Source organism: Enhydra lutris, unplaced genomic scaffold (genome assembly GCF_002288905.1).
Source record: "Enhydra lutris kenyoni isolate GAN:26980312 unplaced genomic scaffold, ASM228890v2 scaffoldscaffold2, whole genome shotgun sequence".
In the NCBI taxonomy this organism is placed as follows: Eukaryota; Metazoa; Chordata; class Mammalia; order Carnivora; family Mustelidae; genus Enhydra; species Enhydra lutris.
This window is the reverse complement of record NW_019154086.1, coordinates 31,213,120-31,234,460: the sequence shown is the minus strand read 5'-3', so window position 1 is coordinate 31,234,460 and position 21,341 is coordinate 31,213,120. Positions and strand designations below refer to the sequence as shown.

The following is a 21,341-nucleotide window of genomic DNA, read 5'->3' as shown; positions in this document are numbered from 1 at the left end:
ATTCTTCCCCACACATACAGACAGTGCAGGAATTTGCTTCAATTTTCTGTTTTATTTTGGAAAATTATCATTTTCTTTTTCAAATATTACGCTGTTAATTAAGGACTTCTTAAAACATTTGCCTTCAAAAAAATAACATTTTTATAATATTTAAATATAATGATGGATATAGCCTACTAATGAAATTATTAGCTGGGTAAACATTTTAATTTTTAAAAGTATGCAGTCTACTTATATACTTAAAGTGATGATTTTAGTGCTAGTAAGAACTAACAAGTGTAATCTCATACTTATTATGGGCATCCATGAAAAACTTTATGCAAAAGTCATATAGTTTAAAATATAATGCCGGTAGCTACCAGCTGCTAAAGAATTTCATTTACTGATTTTATTCTTTTACTCCTTTAATTTAAATGCCTTTATTTAAAAAGTTTAACTTAAGGATATTATAAAGTATATAGTATCTTAAGATTAGATGGTATCCAGAACATACAGTCCAATGAGTTAGTCCAATGTAATTGGAGGAATTATTAAATGACACTGACCTCATTTCCTTTAGAACAATGAAAATTAATAGTTTCACGTTTTATTAGGCTGATATTCCAGATGTAGTGTACATTTAATTAAGTGTAGTTTCCTTTTAGTTATGGTATGTGTATCTGTTTTTTGTCGCAAATTCTTTCTAGTTTTACAGTTTTCCACATGTTTTCTTTCACCATTTATGATTTTTTTCAAAGCAGAGCTATAAGGACTTAAATCACTTTAGCATGCAGCAAAACAGTTCCCATTCAAACAATAAACGCCATTTTAAAAAGCCTTTAGATCTTCTGTCACTTCATAAATATAAATGTATAAAAACGTTATGCAGTTGTAGTGCCCACCTGCTAATTAAATGCAGATTTTCTCAAACTTGCTTAAAATCTGTCTGTTTGTTTCAACTCTGTCTCTGTTCAGAATACATATGGCCCTTGTGAAACTAATTATGCTTATGGAACAGCTGTTAAATTTAGTGCAACTAATTTTATCCAATATTTTACATTTTAATTGATTACCTGTGAAGAAATTAGCAAATTAACACTTATTGTACAGTAACTGAATGGTCTTTTATAGTTACTTTCAGATTTAACAAGTGAACTAGGCAGTGATGGAATAAAGACATTTCTGAGATTTTTAGATAGGAAAGTTATTGGTGAACCTTGATTATCTGGTGTGAAAATTTAGGAAGGCTGATGAGTGATGCCAAGCATCTGTGTGTTCTGTGTCTTAAACATGAGAAGCAGATTGGAAAGTAATAGCTTTTTCTGAGAATTTTGGTAACATATGGGCTTATCTGGATCTAAGAAGTCTTTGAAGATCTTTGAACTTGACTAAATGACTTAACCTTTGGCATAGTGGGTGGGTTATATGCTTTTTTAGGGGGGAGGCACTGGCATTCTGCATTTCTCTTTTGCTTTTTTTCCCCCCTCTTCCCCATTATATCTTTTAATATCTTCCTTTAAAAATTGTGGGACTAGAGATGATGATTAGGAATTTTTGAAGATTGACATGATGAGAATTCTAAGACACTTAGTTGAATGGATCTACCTGTAATAAGTTGGACTTAAATCATTTGGTAATATTTTGGAAGTGAGTTTGTATAGATATTTATTTTCTTATGGAGTTTATTTGAAAATGATACTGCAATCAGATCTCACTTGTAATGTGTTGTAGTTGACAGGATGTGGAGAAACCTGGGTTCAAATTTCAGCTCCATCACACATTTAGCCCTGTGAACTCTGAAAAGTTGCGAGTTCAGTTTTCTCAGAGCAAAAGCCAAACCAAACCAACTAACCAACTAAAAAAAAAAAACAAAAAACCAAAACACAAAAATACCAAAAGCTCCAAAAAAAACAAAACAAAACCCACTCACCTCCACCCAAAACAAGAAAAAATCCCCCAAATACCTGAAGAGCAAGTATATGGTTAAATACTGTGGAGAATTAAAAGATAAGATAGATGAATACAGCCATCATGCTTCTTAGCATGTAGAAGATACTTAGTCATAATAGGGAACAATGTTATACCCTATAACATTGCTAAATAAGAGATATAATAAGCATATTATTACGCATATTTTAGAGCATAAACTATCATGGTAAATGAGGAATTGGTTTTGACTTTTATTTACCAGCTTTGAATTCTGTTAAGTCTGTTGTAAAACTTGATGTCAGTTATAGGTCCAGATAAATGTATCAGGAATTTTGATAAGAAACATTTCAGCTGGGGCCTTATAGATAGGGAATTACTGTGTCAGGAATATACAAGCAACCCCTATTCACAGTCACTTGATCTACCACAACTAGAGGCTTGATCCTCTGCCCCTGGTGAGGACAGTTGATCTTGGTTCTCCAGTTTAGAATAGTTGGCAACTTGACTGATCTAGATAGATTGCTCTGAGGCAGATGTAGGGTCCATTACTGACCAAAGCTGAGGAATATTCACCCACTGAATTCATCTTACTTAAAATTCAGAATTGTGTATGTTTTCTCCAAAGAAATAGCATTATCGTTGGTGGTTGTATTTGAGATGGTCTTTTGGCATAAGTTTTCAGGTACTTTCTGTCAGTAGGCTTAGTGAATTGGGTTGAAAAACCATTGTGATTTGTATGGTGAATTTTAAATAACAAACTTATAAATGAAGTTTCAAATAATTTTTTTAACCTTTGGAAAATTTTAAGCATCCACTAAAACAGAAGACTATAATACACCCTCATGTGGCCATGGTCTCACTTCTTCAGATGGTGTTTTGCCAATATCAAGGCTTGCTTTTAAGCTTCATTAACAGAATGCCTCTTTACTGTGTGGCTTATTTCGCTCAAGTATCAATACTTGACTCTGTACAGGACCTCATGTACAGTGTGTCCCCACTCTGGCTGGTGGAACACTATTTCTTCCCCCTCATGCTACTCAGGATTTCTGTTGCTTTCCACTGTATTTTTCCCTTGTCCCATGGAACTTCACCTCATGTATCTACAGATTAGAACTTGTCACAAGATCTAGGAGAGCCCACTGCAGATTTCTGGATCCCTCTTTCTCTGTTCAACTTCCTTCTAAGGTCTTAAAAATTCTACCTTGGCCTCCTTGAAGGTCTCCTGTATCTCTTTAAGTCAGCAAATCTTCAAAGCTCTGTTTGGGTTCCCTCCCCTTGCTTTGTGGCTTGGAAATTTCCTCAAGGCAGTAAGCTGGGGCACTCCTAGGGTTCCCTTATTTGTTTCCCTTTTCTTGGGGAATCACAGTTTTGTGCTACCTTATTGTTCAGTGTCTGAAATAGTTGTTTCCTACATTTTGCCTGCTTTTCTAATTGTGTGTGGTGAGATGGCTGTTCCCATAGTTTTTAACATCCTTGTGTGAGAAAGATCACTTAACTATAATATTATTTTATTTGTGATTTCTCTATTTTTTTTGTCATTTCCACAGAGAGTTTATCAACTTTATCAGTCTTTTAAAAAAATCAACTGTTCTTCTAGTTCATTAACTTTTGCTTTTATTTTTATTTATTTTGAGTATAATTGCTGGTTTTTTCCTAACTCTTTGAAATAGCTGCTTATATTATTTACTTTAGCTTTATTATTTTCTGATGTGTTTTTAATGCTATGAATTTTTATCTTTACTGTGCTTTAGTTAGCCTACATATTTTTGATATGCCATTTTAGTTTTTATTCAGTTCAAATATTTTTAAAATATCCACTATAATTTCATCTTTCCCATGGTTTATATTGAAAAAAATATTTACAAACACTTAGAGGTTTTTCTAGTTGTCTTGTTTTTTTCTTGCTTAATTTCACTGTAATTGGAGAACATAATCTGAACTTCTTTCATTTTTTTTTTTTTTTTTTAAAGATTTTATTTTTAGGAGTGCCTGGGTGGCTCAGTTGTTAAGCGGCTGCCTTCAACTCAGATAATGATCCCAGGGTCCTGGGATCGAGCCCCACAGCCAGCTCCCTGCTCAGCGGGAAGCCTGCTTCTCCCTCTTCCACTTCCCCTGTCTGTGTTCCCTCTCTCGCTGTGTCTCTGTCAAATAAATAAATAAAATCTTTTAACAAAGAAAATATTTTATTTTTAAGTAATGTCATATTCATTGTGGTGCTCAAACTCACAACCCTGAGATCAAAGTCACATGCTGTATGGATGAGCCAGCAGGCACACCTGAACACCATTCAGTTTTTGAAATGTATTGAGATTAACTTTATGGTACATCATAGATTTATTTTAGGAAATATAGCAGACATACTTGTTTAGAATGAATATTTCAGAGTCTTGGGATGCAGTTAAATAAGTGAATTTAGCTATCATTTGTTAAAATCTTCTATATCTTAACCTTTTCCTCCCTTTTAACACTTGCTTATTAGTACTGAGAGAACTCACAGACAAATCCCGATTGTAGATTTGCAAGTTCAGAATTGTTTTGTATTCTTTTTGGAGTGAACTTGTCACTGTGAAATGTCTCTATTTCTACAAATATTTCTTATGTTGAAATCTATTGATATTGATGTAATCTCATTGTTTTTCTTTTTTTAGTGCTGCAGTATATTCTCATACTTTTACTTTCATGCTTTGTTTTATATTTAATGTGTTCATTTTGAAAGCTGTCTGTAATTTGCTTTTTTCAGTCTGACAGCCTTTTTCTTTCAGTTGAGCTATTTAGTCTGTTTATTGGTTACTGTCATATTTGGATTTAAATCTCTCTTCTTTGTTTTCTGTTTGTTCCAATCCATTTACTTTTTCCCCCTTCTTTCTCACCTTCTTTGGTTTAATGTTATTGCATTTTCTTATTAGCTTTTAGCTTACATTCTTTTAATGTAAGTGCTTTGAGTGCTTAACCTGAAAATTGTAGCATGTCCTTGACTTAATAGAGTCTAACATAAATCAGTACTTTCATCACTTTTTTTCTATAGCTTTGATACTTGAAGGATAACTTGACTAGATATAACATTGTGAACACACTTTTCCCCCCTTGAGCTCCTCAAGGAAAATTAAAGCCATTGTTTTCCTATTTATCTTGCATTTGAGAAGATTTTTGCCAGTGTGACTTCCTTTCATTGTTATTGACTTAATCAGAGTATTCTTTTCTCTTTATTGTAAATATGCAGTAACTTCATTAGGGTATAACTCAAGAGTTGACTATGGTTAATCCATTTCCCCAGATACACAGTGGACCCTTTCTACATATAGAATCTTTTAGTTCCAAAGTGTTCTTGGAACTAAAAGTGAATGTTAGTTCTGTTATCTTTTTTTTTTTCCTATTTCTGTAGCCTCAGTTAAGTTGGATGTTCATTGTCTACCTCTTCTATTACTTTTTTCTGGTTGTTTTTGCTACTTTTATTTTTTGGAAGTTTTCTTTTTCTTGAATCTTTATCACTAACACTGTGTCTCTTATTCTATGCTATATTTATGTTTTTTTAAAGATTTTTATTTATTTATTTGACAGAGAGAGAGAGATCACAAGTAGGTAGAGAGGCAGGCAGACAGAGTGGGGGAAGCAGTCTCCCCGCTGAGCAGAGAGCCCGATGTGGGGCTCGATCCCAGGACCCTGGGATCATGGCCTGAGCCGAAGGCAGAGGCTTAACCCACTGAGCCACCCAGGCACCCCATTCTATGCTGTATTTAATGTTGGAATATTATAGTCTCCTCTGCTTCATGGGTATTTTTGTGGGACATATTTTAGTCTAACTTTTTTTTTTTTTTTTAAGTATTGTTGACTCTTGGGGTGGCAATCCACCATGCAGTCAAAAATCCACATAAAATTTTTGACTCCCTAACTCCCTAGTAATTTTAACTACTAATATCCTACTGTTGATCAGAAGCCTTACTGTAACATAAACAATTGGTTAGTGCGTGTTTTGTATATTATATACTGTATTCATATAATAAAGTAAGCTAGAGAAAAGAAAATATTAAGAAAATCATAAGGAAAATACATTTACAGTACTCTACTGCATCTATTGAAAAAAATCTGCATATAAGTAGTCCGCACAGTTCAGACTTGTGTTCAAGGCTCAACTGTAGTTGCTTTGTATGGATGTTGATTCCTTTTGTTGTTGTTTTTCATGATAATGTGCAGAATTTTCCTGGATCAGTAGTAATAGGCAATTCTGTGAATGGACTGAAGGTTTTAGGTGACTTACAAGGTTTCCTGAGTGGCACAGTACATTATTAATACAGTGAAATGGAATTTATCTAATAAATAGGGAACTTTATGGGAAAAATTAAGTTTGTTTTCAGATCCTTCCATGACATCTTACTTTATGGAGCCCTGAGCCACCAGTGGACACTTCCCTTTTCATAGTATATTTCTTTCTTAGAGTGTACATCCTTTTAAAAAAATTCCCCTTGTGGTTATGGTTTTAGTTAGATTTCAGTTGGGTGTGAAAGTAGATGTTCATGCTCAAAATGTCATCCTGACTTGGAATTCATGTTAATTTATTCAATGTATAATTTTAAAATTTAATTTAAGGATAGTTTTACTTTATGGTAAATATAGTCTTTATTTACAGAACTCTACTTAAGAGACTACTTGAAGTATTGTAGTTATTTTTTTTGAAAGATAAAATATTAGGATATTTGTTTTGATTACATGTGTTTAGAACTTATTAGTCAATTAAAAAACTTGACATATTGGTTTTTGAGGGCAGTAATTCATTTTATGTAGGTATGTTATGGTGATTGTTCTATTCTGTAGATATTGAAAGCATTTATCTGGTATAATAGGACATCTTGCTGTCCATTTATTGCTTATATATTGTGTGTTCTAGAGTGCCACATTTTTTATCAGATGTTTCTTGCTTTATAATATATCTCCATTTTGGTTATGGTACTCTAGAGATTTCTAGAGTGATTTATCAGAAGCGTATTTATTTAAGGAATAAAGGACAAATAACATCTTAAATTTTAGTGTAGTTTCTTTAACTTTTTTGTTTGGTCAGGGCAGGAAATCTCTTTACTGTGTTCTGTTACTTTCTTCTTGATGGGCAATCCTTCAAATATACAGTTTAAGTTACTTAATAAAGTAAATGGAGTTGTTCATATGTCTAAGATATGCATTTTACTCAAAATTACATAAAGTAATTCTCGTAACAACTAAAAAGTTAGCAGCTTAATTCACTTTAAATCTTTGATTTTGTGGTCCTTTTAAACAGCCTTTAATAATGTTATTTTGCCTGTGTTTTGGACTTATCTTTTCCCCATATATTCTCTCTGGAGTAATTTTTTGCTTCTTGTAGCCTATAAGCAAAATTAAGAGGCCTACAATATGAGAATTAAAATAACAAACATTAAGACATCAGAGGAGAAAAGCCTCATAGCTTATATTGCATACTGTGGTATTTTAAAACTTGTTACTTTCTTTAAATTTGATATCATTAGAGCTTAATTTATAGATCTGCTGTTGCTATCATAGTTCTTTGAGCCACATCAGCAACATTTATAGGAAAAATCTTCCAAAATGGCATGGGTTGCATATTTTCACATATGGTAAATAATGAGCAAGGTGTTTTGGAGAATGGCAGTCATAATGGAATGGAATGGAATCTTTGTTCTAGGGATAACCATGAGATGAGTTGGGAGATAATTGTGTTTTTTATGAATTGGGGATTTTGGGAGAACTAGAGATTTGGAAAGTAAGTGCTAGAGGAGAGTGGGCAGATAGTAGTTGGTAGAAGGCCTCTAATTGTAATATCTGGCTTTGCTGTTATGGTGATGGAGTAATCCTACTTTCTGGTTTTTCTGGGACAGTGCCAATTTAGGCCTGTTGTCTTTATGTTACTGTGCCCTTCTTAACTCTCAAAAACATCCCCTTTTATTCTTCAGAGGCTTGTATGATAGGTGATGTGATTTTCTTGTTAATAGTAAATCTGGGAAGATCATGTATTTGGCTCCTGTGGGTTTCCTGTGGAGAAAACATGGATTGTTGGCCAAGGTTATTGTTACTTACCTTCCTTTAAAAAAGAAGTATATTGAGACTTGAGTAATCCTTATACCAGCTTTAGGATTTTAAAGGTCTATCAAAATCAAAATGCTCCTCTTTACTGGATTAGCTATAGTGTGAGGGAAACATACTTAGTATGCTTCCAATTCAGATTTGACTCATTCATTCATATTAGCACATCCCTCAGTTATGTCTTTGTTGGTGCCTGTGGGCTCCTAAATCACTTGTCTGCTATCTCACAATTCAGTTAGGTAACCCTGAAAGGTAGTTATTATTCCCCTTTTCTGGATAAGGAAACAGATGCCCAGAGAGGAAATAATTTGTTTGAGGACACCACTATATAAGAAATCCTTTATTTTTTTTTTAAATAAATACTTGTATAACTTTGGGTGTATTAATAACAGATACCTCTGTTTTTTAAGATACAGTAAAAAAAACATGATTTTTACCCAAATCCACCACATTTGTAATCCACAAATGGTTGCACATTTTTGTCAAACTGCATTTTTTGACAAAAAGGCAAACCACCAAGAAATAAGCTTACATTAAAGATTCATTAAAAAAGAGAAACTTGGGGCGCCTGGGTGGCTCAGTGGGTTAAGCCGCTGCCTTCGGCTCAGGTCGTGATCTCAGGGTCATGGGATCGAGCCCCGCATCGGGCTCTCTGCTCAGCAGGGAGCCTGCTTCCTCCTCTCTCTCTGCCTGCCTCTCTGCCTGCTTGTGATCTCTCTCTGTCAAATAAATAAATCTTAAAAAAAAAAAAAAAGAAAAAAAAAAAAAGAAACTTAGTTTTGTTGTTAGAGTTTAAACTTATGTTAACTCATCTTTTGTACTCCGCATTTTCACTAGTTAAATGAAAACTAATTACAAGAATCATATTTTGGTCCTGAACAATGTAGAACCAAGTTAAAATAATATACTCTATGTATATACATAAAATATATATGTATAGTGGCTGAGGCTATGACAAAAAGGGCCCTCTCCATTTTTAATATTATTACTTTCTTCTACTAGAAAACTTTAAATTGTATATGATTATTGTTCAAAGATTTTAGAATAATCTGCTAAAATTCCTATATATTAACATATAATAAAAAAAATTAATTAGAAATGAATTAACTAACATTTGTGGGGGAAATAAATTATCAGGGTAAATTAAAACTTTATGTGCAAAGAAGTCCTGTGTCAAAATTAAGAGAGGGAGCAATCGAACTTAAAGAGAAAATGATAGAAATTTAATTTTTATAAATTAGGATATTAAACCCATGTTTTTATCATAGCAAGAAATATTATAATTTCTCAAAATCATATATTAAAAACTGTGTGTCCTTATTGGATAATACTGCTCTTCATTCACTGAATAAACCTGTTAGGGATAAAAGGAGATAGGCATTACTATCATTGCAACCCATGTAATTCTCTTCAAGACCTACATATGTCCTAAATACCCAGGACTTATTTATGCAATCTCTCTATCATCTTTTGGGAGAGTAATTTGTGTTTGCTCTTTCTTTTTTGCTTGTTTAGTCTAGCTAGGGATTTATCAAATATGTTGGTATTCTCAGAGAACTAGATTTTGGCTTTTTTTCATTATTGCTTTCTAGTCTATTGATTTTTGTTCTTTAATGTTTCCTTCCTTCTACCTACTTTGGGTTTACTTTTTGCTTTTCTTTTTCTAGCATCATAAGATGAAAAGTTATTTGATTTTAGACCTTTCTTTTTTAATATAAACATTTACAGCTGTAAGATTACCTCTAAACATTGCTTTTAGCTCATCTTACAAATTTTCCTATGTTGTATTTTCACTGTCATTCAGTTCAAAATATTTTCTAATTTTTCTTGTGATTTCTAATGAATTATTTAGAAGAATATTTAATTTCTCTATTTTTCTAGATATTTTATTGTTATTAAGCTCTAGTTTAATTTTCTTATGGTCAGATAAATATTTCATATGATTTCTACTTATGAATCAATCCTTGGATCATGATGAAGTATCCTTTTTTTTTTTTTTTTTTGGTGATACTTTTAGTTTCTTAAGTCTAATTTATCTGATATCAATATATTCATTCTACCCTTCCTGTGCTTACTGTTTGCATGATATATTTATTTTTAGCCATTTACTTTCAACCTGTGTCTGTATATTTAAAGTAAATATCTTGTAGATAGCATGTAGTTGTGTGTTGGCTTTTGATTCATTTGGACAAGACTTTTTTTTTTTTTTTTTTTTTTTTTTAAGAGAGAAAGTAAAGGCATGGCAGGGCAGAGGGAGAGGGAGAGAGAATCTTAAGCAGGCTGCACTGTCTTCTGATTTATACTCTATCTGAGGAGAAGCCAGCAGTAATGGATATCATTACTCTCCTTCCTGATTGTAATGTGTCAGTTTTTTTTTGAATGCTTTCAAGATTTCTCTTTACTTTTAGTTTTTATCAATTTCATCAATAGTCATGGTTCTCCTTATTTATCTTGGCATTCACTAAACTTCCAGGATCTGAAAATCTGTCTGTCACTAAATTGGGGGAAATTTTGGCCCCTACAAAAAAAATTGTTTTCTATCTTATTGTGCTTCTGGGTTTAAATAAACATGTTAGACATTTGGATATTGTCACAGAGATCCTGGGAGATCTGTTTTTATTATTGACAGTCTTTTTTCCTTTTAGTTCTTTGGATTGGGTAATCTTGATTGATTTATTTTCAAGTATACAAATTCCTCTGTTGTTACTAATCTCATTAGTGATTAATAGACTTTAATCTCATTCAGGATAATTTAAATTTCAGTTATTGTATTTTTTAGTTACAGAATTTCTATTCTTTTCATTTTCTAGTTTTTCTGCTGAGATTTCTTTGTATTTGTTGCAAGCATAGTTATACTTTTGAAAAATCCTTATGCTAACTCTAAGATTTGGCTTATCTCAGGGTTAATCTCCATTGACTGTCTTTTCTCTTGAGTTAGATCACATTTTTCATGCCTTGTTTTATTACCTAGTAATTTTGGATTTTATCCTGGACATGATGAATGTCACATTTTTTAATATGCTGCATTCTGTTATATTCCTCTGAAGAATATTGATTTTGTTTATTTCCTTATTTGCTTTAGCAGAAAATTAAGTTAGTTGAATTAAAATTGTAAAAATCCTGTCTCTTCAGGGACATTGGATGTTTTCAGTTCTTTTATCCTTAGCTGTCTGTGGAGTTTTCCCCTCCTATGCGTGATATAGAGTTCAGCCCCGGATTTGAGTAGTGTTTACATCTAGAATTTTTGGCTTCCTCTTCTCACTCCTTTTTTGGATTCCCCTTTCATTTTCCATTTGCAGTGGTTGTTCTGAGTCTTTCTTCTGGTTTTGTTGTTGTTGTTTGTTTGTTTTGGTTTGGTTTGGTTGGTTTTTGTTTTTTTTTAGGACAGAAATCCTGAAGTTTTCTGTTGGAGCTTTAGCTGCCCTGCATGGCCCAGACTTAGCCTCACCTTCAGAAAAGAGGCTGACATAAAATGGGAAACTTTCTTATTGCTCTGTTCTTTTCCCAGGTGTTGGCCCCCTATAGGAATCTGCCTTCCTTTGGTCAAGTTTCCAGTAGTGCCTTTAGATAGTTGGTTTCTTATAGTTATCTATAAGATAACCAGTCTGGTAGAGGTTTCCTTCTAGTACTGTAAGCAGGATTTGAAATATTTACTTTTTAAAAAACCATAGTATATCCTACTTCATACTGTTATTTAATACAAAGACTAGCTGGATAAGGGTAGAGGAGAAGAATGATTTTATTGTAGCAGATATAAGAAAAGAAGTTGAATAGATATGGAAGCTGAGATTACAGAGATAGGGAAGATAACTATTTTTGGAAATTAACTTAGGTACATTTAGATTTGTTATATTATTTGAGGAGACTTGAATAATCAAGACTCGATTTGAACCTTTAAGACTTATACTTGCAGACATTTTTTGACTAAACCTTAATTTCCTCTAAAGTTGACAACATATTTATTCATAAAGAGCCCTGTACAGATGGCGTATTTCACACAATTATTAAGTTACCAAATCTATAAGTAAAAACTAAATCCTTTTACATCGTTTCTAAGAATATTTGCATTTCACAATACAAAATATACACTAAATCAATGTATTAAAATCTGTTTAATATAGATCCAGGTCAAGACCTCGTCCACGGTCCCACAGTCGAAGCAGTGAAAGGTCCAGTCACCGAAGAACCCGTAGTCGATCTCGGGATAGAGAACGACGTAAAGGCAGAGAAAAGGAGAAAAGAGAAAAGGAGAAGGATAAATGCAAGGACAAGGAATTACACAACATCAAACGGGGGTGAGTTGAAACAAATCTTAAGTAGCAATGACTCAGTGATTCCATGGCAATATTCAAACTGAATTTTCATTCTCTGAGATTTTTGTTAGATTGGCAAAAGAGGAAAATATATTAGATAAATAAGAAAGGATAAATCAAAATGGTTATCTCAGATTTTTACTGTGCTTCCTTGATTCCTGTTTTCATTGAAGACCTATAACAAACTTTAGAAACACAAAATAAATGGCACTATCAAAGCTTCGTATGTCAATAAAGGAAAAGTTACATAATTCTTTAGGAAAGTTCCACAATCAATTTCCTTATCATGAATATGATTTTAAAATTTAAAGACTAGTTCATGATTAAAAATGTCTATTAATTTATTGTAAAGCTGTTAGGGGAAAAGGGTAAAGGTGAAACAAAGGTAAGGAACCATGTGATTTACTACTGGTTAGGCCTCTTTCTATATAGAATGAGACTTGACCAGTGTTAAGGGTGTGTTTGTGTGTCTGTTAGAGTTAATATATGTGTGTGTGAGACCCAGAATTTATTTTTTCTGGAATCAATATTATTGAAACAGTCCAACTTTGTCCAGTTGGAGATTGAAAGCCATTTATAACTATTTCTTATATTAGAAAATGTTAAAATGAAACAAAATCTTGGTTTGTAGTTTGAATTATGGCTTCTTATTTGTTTTATCCAAAACTGACATTGGGCCCTTTTATTATATGAAGTAGAACATCTTAGAATTTATCCCCCTTTGTGAGTCTTCTAACACTCCCTATATACTCACTTTAATACTTCAGTACAAAAGTGTTTCTCTGTAATGTATCAGTTTTCAGTGTTAAAGAGCTTGTCAGGATCTTAAATGTAGTTCCTTGAGCTCTTGATTCTCTGAAGAATTAAATTTATTAAAGGATATGGAACTCGACTCTCATTCTTTTCTTTTTCACAGTTGTCTGTGTGTTTATTTTTTATTTCCAGGTTTCAGTGATACTATATCAACCTTGCAGATTCTTTGAAATGATAAATTTGTGGTAGATTTTGGAAGAGGATAGTATTATTATAGGACTTTCTTTTTCCTAATCACCTCACAACTTTTAACGCACACAGAGCAATTGTGGTCCTGCAAAATTCTGAGTTCTGTCTTTTTCTAGTTTTAAGGATTGTTGAATGTTAGAGGAGAGGAAATGGGGTCAGATATCTGGCCATAATGATAGGGAGGCTGAGTTAGCTACAGTGGTAGAGTGAAATTAAGATCAGAGAAGATATGAGAGAAATCTGTTGAGAGAGGGAGAAAGTCAGGAGGATGATAGATTTGAACAGAGGATAGAGAGTAGTTTTTTGAGACTGGAAAATATGAACCAAGAGGATGAATAAATTAATCAGTCAAGGAAGTACCTTACTCCTTGTTCCTTTTTTCTTTTTCTTTTGATTTGCACTTCAGATGTTACTTGGCTATGAGAAGAGTGACTGCTTTCTGGTAGCCATTAAATTTTTGCTTTTCACCTCAGCAGAATAATTACACAGTTGTATAAAATTGATACTACATAAAGCATTATTTTGGAGATTTTAAAGGTAAGAAAAATCAGTCCATGGATAAAAAAAGGGTGGATGGGTTATTTCAGGAAAGATTCTCATATGGTGACATCAATCTTGAAAGTTTGGGCCAGCTTTACAGGTTAAACTCAGTGGTGATTATGTTTGAGGTACTGAATCCTGGATGACAGATTTATAAGGTAATAATGTTGTATTCATCATTATTTTTAAAATCTCAACAAAGGGGATGAACAAGGTCAAAACAAGAGGTGTCAGTTGAAGGGCTCTGGGAACCACTGTCAAAAAGCTGTTGAGTAACTTGATTAGGTAATATCCATGGGTTTAGTGGACCATAGTATAGAATGGTGTTATTTCAGAATATTCTCCCTTCTGGTTAGTGCCGAGGACATCCAGATTCTTACCTTTGGTACGATCTAAAATCAAGAGATAAATCAGCATACAGACTTAATGATAGTATTTATATATGTACAGATGTACCCTGTTTTACTTCAGAAATAATTGATCTTTTTTTTTTTTTTGAAGCTTATGTGTTTATTTCGTAGACCTGATTTCTTAAGCCATTGGGCAGAGAATATATCTTATACTCTCTTGTATCATATAGAGTATCTAATGTACATGTTAGTTTTTAATGAATATCAATTGTTATTGATCAGATACACTCATTCATTCATTTGTTCAGTTGTTCAGTCAACAATATTTAAATGCCTTCTATTTGCGAAGTACTATGTTGGTAATAGGGTCATAATAGTAGGCCAGTTCTACTTGGAGAGTTCATGATAGCAAAATAAGCATAGATAGAAGGGAAAATGTGTAAGTAATTACAGGGAAATCAGATGAATGTTTCACTAAGAAGCTATGGAAACAGGTGTATGAGTTAGAATGCTTTTGGACCTAAATAACAAAACCTAAGCAATAGTAGCTTAAACCAGAGATAGCAGACTTCTTTGTAAAGGGCTAGATAGCAAATAATTTAGGCTTGCTAGGCCATATGTCTCTGCTGCAACTATTGAACACCAAGGCAGCCATAGATAATTTTAAAGGAGTGATATGGCTGTATCACAATAAAACTTTATTTATGAAAATGAGCAAGTGGCAGATTTGGCCCACAGGTTGTAGTTTGGCAGCTTCTGGCTTAAATCTTGAGCACATTTTTTGGGGGGGCAGGTATTTATTTTATATATGGAGAGAGAGCAGGGAGGAAGGCACAAGGGAGAGAGAAACTCCACTCGGCACGGAGCCCGATGCAGGGCTTGATCTCATGACCCTGCAATCACAGCCTGAGCCAAAACCAGGAGTTGGAGGCTTAACTGAATGTACCACCCAGGTGCCCCCATGAACATGTTTATTGCTAATAGAACAAAGAATTCAGAGTTAAGCAGATCGGAGTGCTTTTTACCCTTCCAGCAGGCCAGTGCTAGCATCTTGGCTTTCATCCTCAGTCTTGACACATTGTGGTTGCAAGATATCTCCATGAACATTAAGTTGTTTGGTCCAGACTAGTCAACATGTCAAGGAAGGTCTCCCAGAAGTGGTCTTTATAAATTGAAGGAAGAGATGAGAAAGAATGTTATATGCAAAATAAACTTCATGTGGAAAGACTTAGAGGCAAGCAGAGGGGTATGGCATATTTGAGGAACTAAAGTCTGATGAGGCTTGGTTTAGAGTTGAAGAGGAATAATGGTGAGAAATGTGTATTGAAGTATTTTTTAAGTTAAGTTTGGAGTTAATTCTAAAGACAGTGAGAAGCAGATGAACTTGCAAGTAGGATAATGATAATGAGGTGTGAGCAAAATGCTTTGTTTACCATGGACATAATAATAGTAAGTGTTCAATGTTTTAAATCTCTTTTCTAAGTATCAGGAATTTTGCTAAGCAGTTGACATGCATTATCTTATTTAGTTATCATAAGGGTCTCATGAAATAGGAACTTTTATTATCCTTCATATAGATTAAAACTTGTAAACCATAGCACTAGTAAATGGTAGTGTTAGGTTTCTAATTCATGTTTCCTGACAATAGCATCTTGACTCTTAACAGTACGTTATCCTCATTCCTATAGTAATCCATAATCACTGATGATGAGATATAATGTTTGAGATCAAGTGATAAGCTGTTGCTTAAACTTCCTTAGAAAATACCTAAAGAGAACTGAATTTCTGTGCCTTATTTTCCTTCGATCAGGCCAGAAGTCTGTCATTAATAGAAGATTGGTTCTTTCTTTTCTCCCTCTCTCTTACATATTTTCCTACAACAGCATTTCATATGTTCATTTAGAATTAAGTTTGATAAAAACCACAAAATTTCTAGCCCTTACTTAAATTTATCTCATGGTCATTTTCTTAGCTGTCTCTTGCCAAATGATTTCATTCCCTCGCCGGAGAAAAGTGGGTGGAGAGAAAGGGAAAAAAATCACAAACTATATAATTAGGACTTATATATTAGTTAATGGTGGTTGAGCAACCCAAGAACAAATATTTTAGCTTATGTTATGCTAAATAACCTAGCTGCTTCCCCGCCTAAAAGAAGATAACAACTCATGTACTTCTGCTTCTTTATGTATAACAATGTTTTTTTTAATCTAGTTTGAAAGTATCAATATTATATGAAAATTGATAGAATATAAAGCATACTTTATAAAGTACAAAGTAAGAAGAGTAAGAACATTAATGGTAAAGGACTGTTTTACAAATTGGGAAAAATGAAAGTGGGAGAGAAAGGAATGTGCAAGAATTCAATGAGCCTAATAAAGAGGAAGAGTTTTTTTTATTAAACTTTTGAGGGAAAAAGATACCAAATTAGATAATTCTGAAAAATGTTATAAATACATCAGCTAATTAAATATAATTCTTGGAATTCCTGGAACACTTGAATGATTATGTCTTATAGTGTTATAAATTGATCTTTTCATTTTATTAAACTGCTGAATAAGGAAGGCCTAATAAAAGCTGGGAGGGTATCAGGAATTTGTAGGGACTAAAAGGTATCTCCTTATAACACTATATGAAGTATTAATATAAGAAAGACACCAACTGAGCCTTGTCTTAGATTTTTTTGAAGATGTTTAATGATGTTAATTTTTAATATCTTACATTTATAAAATTTGTTTTTTCGGAACTATTTTACTTTTAAACATTGAAACGGATTTTTCTTGTTTTTATTAGCTTCGCCCCCCCCAAATTTTTAAAATTTAAAACATTTATCATATCATTAGATATTTGTATTTATTTTATGGAAATATATTTTAAAATATGACAACAAATTTTACTAATAGCAGTTATTATGTTGAAGTTGGACACAACATTATTTTGTTAAGCACACTGATAATGAGAGTCAAAAATCAGAAATATGGAACTTGTCATGACATCTCATAATTACAGGTTGGTTTGATGATTGTGAACATTATACCCACCTCCTTAATCTTCAGTGTATTCATATTATGTCTTCTTGAGCAAACAACATTTGATCAAACTCCATCAAGTGTATTTGGCTATTATAAAACATCTTTTATAGGGCACCTGGGTGGCTCAGTGGTTTAAAGCCTCTGCCTTCGGCGTAGGTCATGGTCCCAGGGTCCTGGGATGGAGCCTCACAACAGGCTCTCTGCTCAGCGGGGAGCCTGCCTCCCCCACTCTCTCTGCCTGCCTCTCTGCCTACTTGTGATCTCTGTCAAATAAATAAAATCATAAAAAAAATGTATTGGGTGCCTGGGTGGCTCAGTGGGTTAAGCATCTGCCTGTCAGGGTCCTGGGATCTAGTCCTGCATCAGGCTCTCTGCTCAGCGGAGAGCCTGCTTCCCCCTTTCTCTCTGCCTGCCTCTCTGCCTACTTGTGATTTCTCTCACTGTGTGTCAAATAAATAAATAAAATCTTTAAAAAAATTGTATTAAAAACAAAACAAAACATCTTTTATAGATTTCTTTGAAAAATTGGTTCTGGGGGGACACCTTGGTGTCTCAGTCGTTTAAACGTCTGCCTTCGGCTCGGGTGATGATCCCTGGGTCCTGGGATTGAGCCCCGCATGAGGCTCCCTGCTCAGTGGGGAATCTGCTTCTCCCTCTGCCCCTCACCCTGCTCGTCGCCCTCCCTCACAAATAAATAAATCTTAAAAAAAAAAAAAGAGAGATTGGTTGTGAATAAATATATCAGTACCACCAGTGACATTCTACTGTTTATTTTAAATCATAGTACCATCCTTAAAAGTAGACTTTGGATGGATTTGTTTAAATCTCTTTTCCATCAGGATTTAAATCACCAGCCAGGAGAATTTGGCTTAAAGTGGTTATTGCCTAGTAAAATACTTTCTTAATTTGAGTAACTTTGGGATTCATCAAAAATCTACTTTAGTATTCCTGAACTTATTCTCCTTTAGATGTGGTACTATGAAAAGCTTTCAGTTATCATCTCCTTATTTTTTCAGTAGATGGATGTTGTTTTCAGATACGTGCCAATCAAGATTTCTGGAATATTTTGCTCGAACACTTGAGTTTATACTTTTCTTCTTTATATAACTTTTTAAACCTTTGTGCTTTTAGCAAGAGTTAAGTATTTCCCAGCGGACATAGAAATTCGTATCTGGGCAACTGAAGCAGTTCTTTTTGGTGGGTAATGGAAGGGGAATATGTTTAAACAGAATTTCTTATATTGAAGTATGACTCCCACTACATCAGTTGTCTTTAAATCTTTCTGAAAATATATTTGTAGCTACTGGGACAGCAGTGAAATTGGGCTTCATGGCCTGTATGTTACCTATTTATAAAATCTTTCATTAAAAAGTTTACTATGGAGTGTAATTAGAAGTTATGTTACTTGTATCAAAACTATTTCAGGTATGTCTTTATAGATTAAAAGTACTGAAAGCTTATCAACAGAAGCAGCATATACTTTTTGTTCATAGGAATTACTGCCTTTGAACATGTAGTATTCTGAAATACACACACACACATTTAAGTGTGCTAAGGTATTTAGATTCTGAAAAAGTTAAAATAACTGGCAGAAATTATAATTTTGCTCATTTTCAATCATTTACAGTTTTTTCCTTTATAGAACAAGTTACTCGCTTTGAGCCTTAATTTATTCTTCTGTAAAATGGGGATAACAATACTTAAAAAAAAGCTAGAAGTATTACAAGCAGCGTGTATAAGAAATATAGTACCATATAATAATCTACTTTATAGATGTATCTTGGTTATGGCTTTGACCTGGCAATGTTCCAGAGTCTTCAGTTTTAGAGTTTCATCCACTAAGATTCTGTTGATGAGATTTTTCCTACCTAGAGCTTGGCAAAAGATGTTGAAGTGATTTGGGAATGCTGGACTCTGAGTTTTGACAGCAGTTACATACTCTTAGAGGCTGTCATATTTTTCCTTACCTCTTATTTCTTTATGCAGCAGTAAGTCATTTATGCTAATTTACCTCTATTTGCATATAGGTTATAGAGTTCTGTGGTGCAGCCTGTGCTTAGAACTCCTTTTAAGTGTCTGTTTGGATCAAAGCAGGGCTGTGTGATAGCTGTTGTCTGACACCAAGCTGTGTGGTGTTGTTTTCATTAAACATTTATCACACTTCGAATGTGACAGCAGGCAACTTTGTGCCAGTATAACATGTTTTCATGCAAAATTTATTGAAAAAGACGAGGCTTTGTAAAGAGATCTTGTTGCCTTTCACCAGTGGCGAAGGGTAAATGTTTGGTTCGACAGAAGCATATACCTTTAACACATGTCATTGTAACATGCAAAGGAAGCTTCCTACTGTCAGTTTTGCTAAGCAGGTAAACAAATACATTTTTATATAAATGTGTGCACGAGATATTTCTTCCTTTTTAAATTAAGTTTCTTACAATTTCCTTGTGAATTGAATGAATACCATAACAGTTACCCTTTATGTTGTTGGGTATTTTTTATTGCAGTAAAATTTACCACCCAATTTCCATTGTGTAGGTTTGCCACTAGGTATTAGTTTTGTTCAACAGAAACAATCTATAATTTTTTTCAAAAAGACGAGGTCAAGAAAGGGAGTCTAACATAACAAAAAGAATAATCAGCAAAAGCAGGAGGCAAGGGTTTTAGAAGTTCTCCCCTAGGTCACCACCTTTCTCTTATTCATTATATCAGTACATTTTAATTATCCCAGAGTTTCTCCAGTGGGATTTGACTTGAATTATGCCTGATAGAGCATTAAATGGCATGAATTGTAGGTTCGTTCTTTCTTTTTGTGGTTGCCTGGCTGTGAAAAGCCTTGGAATGAGAGAAGGTATTTTTATTTTCGTTTTTCATTCCACAGGAGGCTCAGGAATTACAGTTACATGAAGTTAGTGAGAGTGAAGTAGCCTCATGCTGGATTATTAGTACGTTTCATCACATTGACTATAAAAAATTTGGTGAGACCCTTAAAAGAGGTATTACAAAAAATTGTGTTAGCATTAATATTCAAGAATAAAAGGAGAGAATAGTGAGTTGTATGTAATGGAAGGAACTTTATCTTTGAAACCGTAACAGAATCCACACAAACTTTCAAATCCTGACTCACTGTGCTTTGGAGCCATTAAAGGATAATTTTTTAAAAAGATAAAGTCATGAGTCATAAAAATACTCATGAACATATGCCAAAGGTTTTATTTAACTCATTAATTAATGAGGGTACCATGAAGATGTTACTACAGTAGCTCCAAGGAGAATTCAAAGAGCAGACTTGAATTTATGGGACACAAAATTGTTTAATAGAGTCAAAACTGACTTTTCCACATGCAGGATGGAAATCAGTGACAACTCCACTGGACAAAATCCATTTGCATATCTATGGAAAATAATCATTTGCATTGCTATCAATTATCTATAATTTCTGAAATTTAAAAATAGGCAAAGAAAGGCAGAAAGGTAGAGATAACTGGAAAGGCATCCTAGACAAGATACCTAGTAATTTTTGACCATCTCAAATCATTTAAATTTTTTCTTGACAGGGCAAGTTATTTTCTTTGAATCTTAAATATGTTCTGTAAAATGGAGATAATGATAATTGAAAAGCTGTAAATATTAGAAGCAGTATGTGTAAGAAAGCTAATACTATAGGGTAGGATCTCAACAAATGGTATTTTCTTATTAACACAAATTTAATCATCGATACTTATGATTACCAGTTTCTCAACTATTATTTTTTCTAACTTTTGAGTCTTTTGAAAGGCTGCTCTCAGCCTGAAATACTCTTTGTTTTCCTCCACGTCTCCTGCTAATTCCATTCATCTTTTGAGGCTCACTTTAGGCATCACCTCCTCCATGAGATAGTCTTTGCCCCTCATGAGTATACGAAATAACCCTGTAGTTAGCTCTCATAATATTTATACCAATCTGAATAGAGAGCTTTGTAATTTCATAATTTCAAAATTTTTTGATTGCCAGATTGTATATACCTTATCTGTCTTATTCAACACTGGACCATAGTAAGTACTGAGGTGTTTGTAGAGATGGTTTTAGAAGCTGTTTCTAGGTAATAAAATCTAGCTTTTAAAGCATTTGAAAATGACAAAAATTGCATTTTTGGT

At 33.5% G+C, this 21,341-nt stretch overlaps 1 protein-coding gene across 1 annotated transcript in view; it reads left to right on the top strand.

Annotated features, from left to right (window-relative positions):
* The window catches only part of LOC111146093 (arginine and serine rich coiled-coil 1), a 452,933-nt gene that overhangs the window by 114,369 nt on the left and 317,223 nt on the right, over positions 1-21,341 (top strand). Inside the window, exon 5 of the mRNA XM_022501478.1 lies at positions 12,096-12,269. Within this exon, the coding sequence (XP_022357186.1) occupies positions 12,096-12,269 (174 nt within the window). The remainder of the gene's footprint in view (positions 1-12,095; positions 12,270-21,341) is intronic.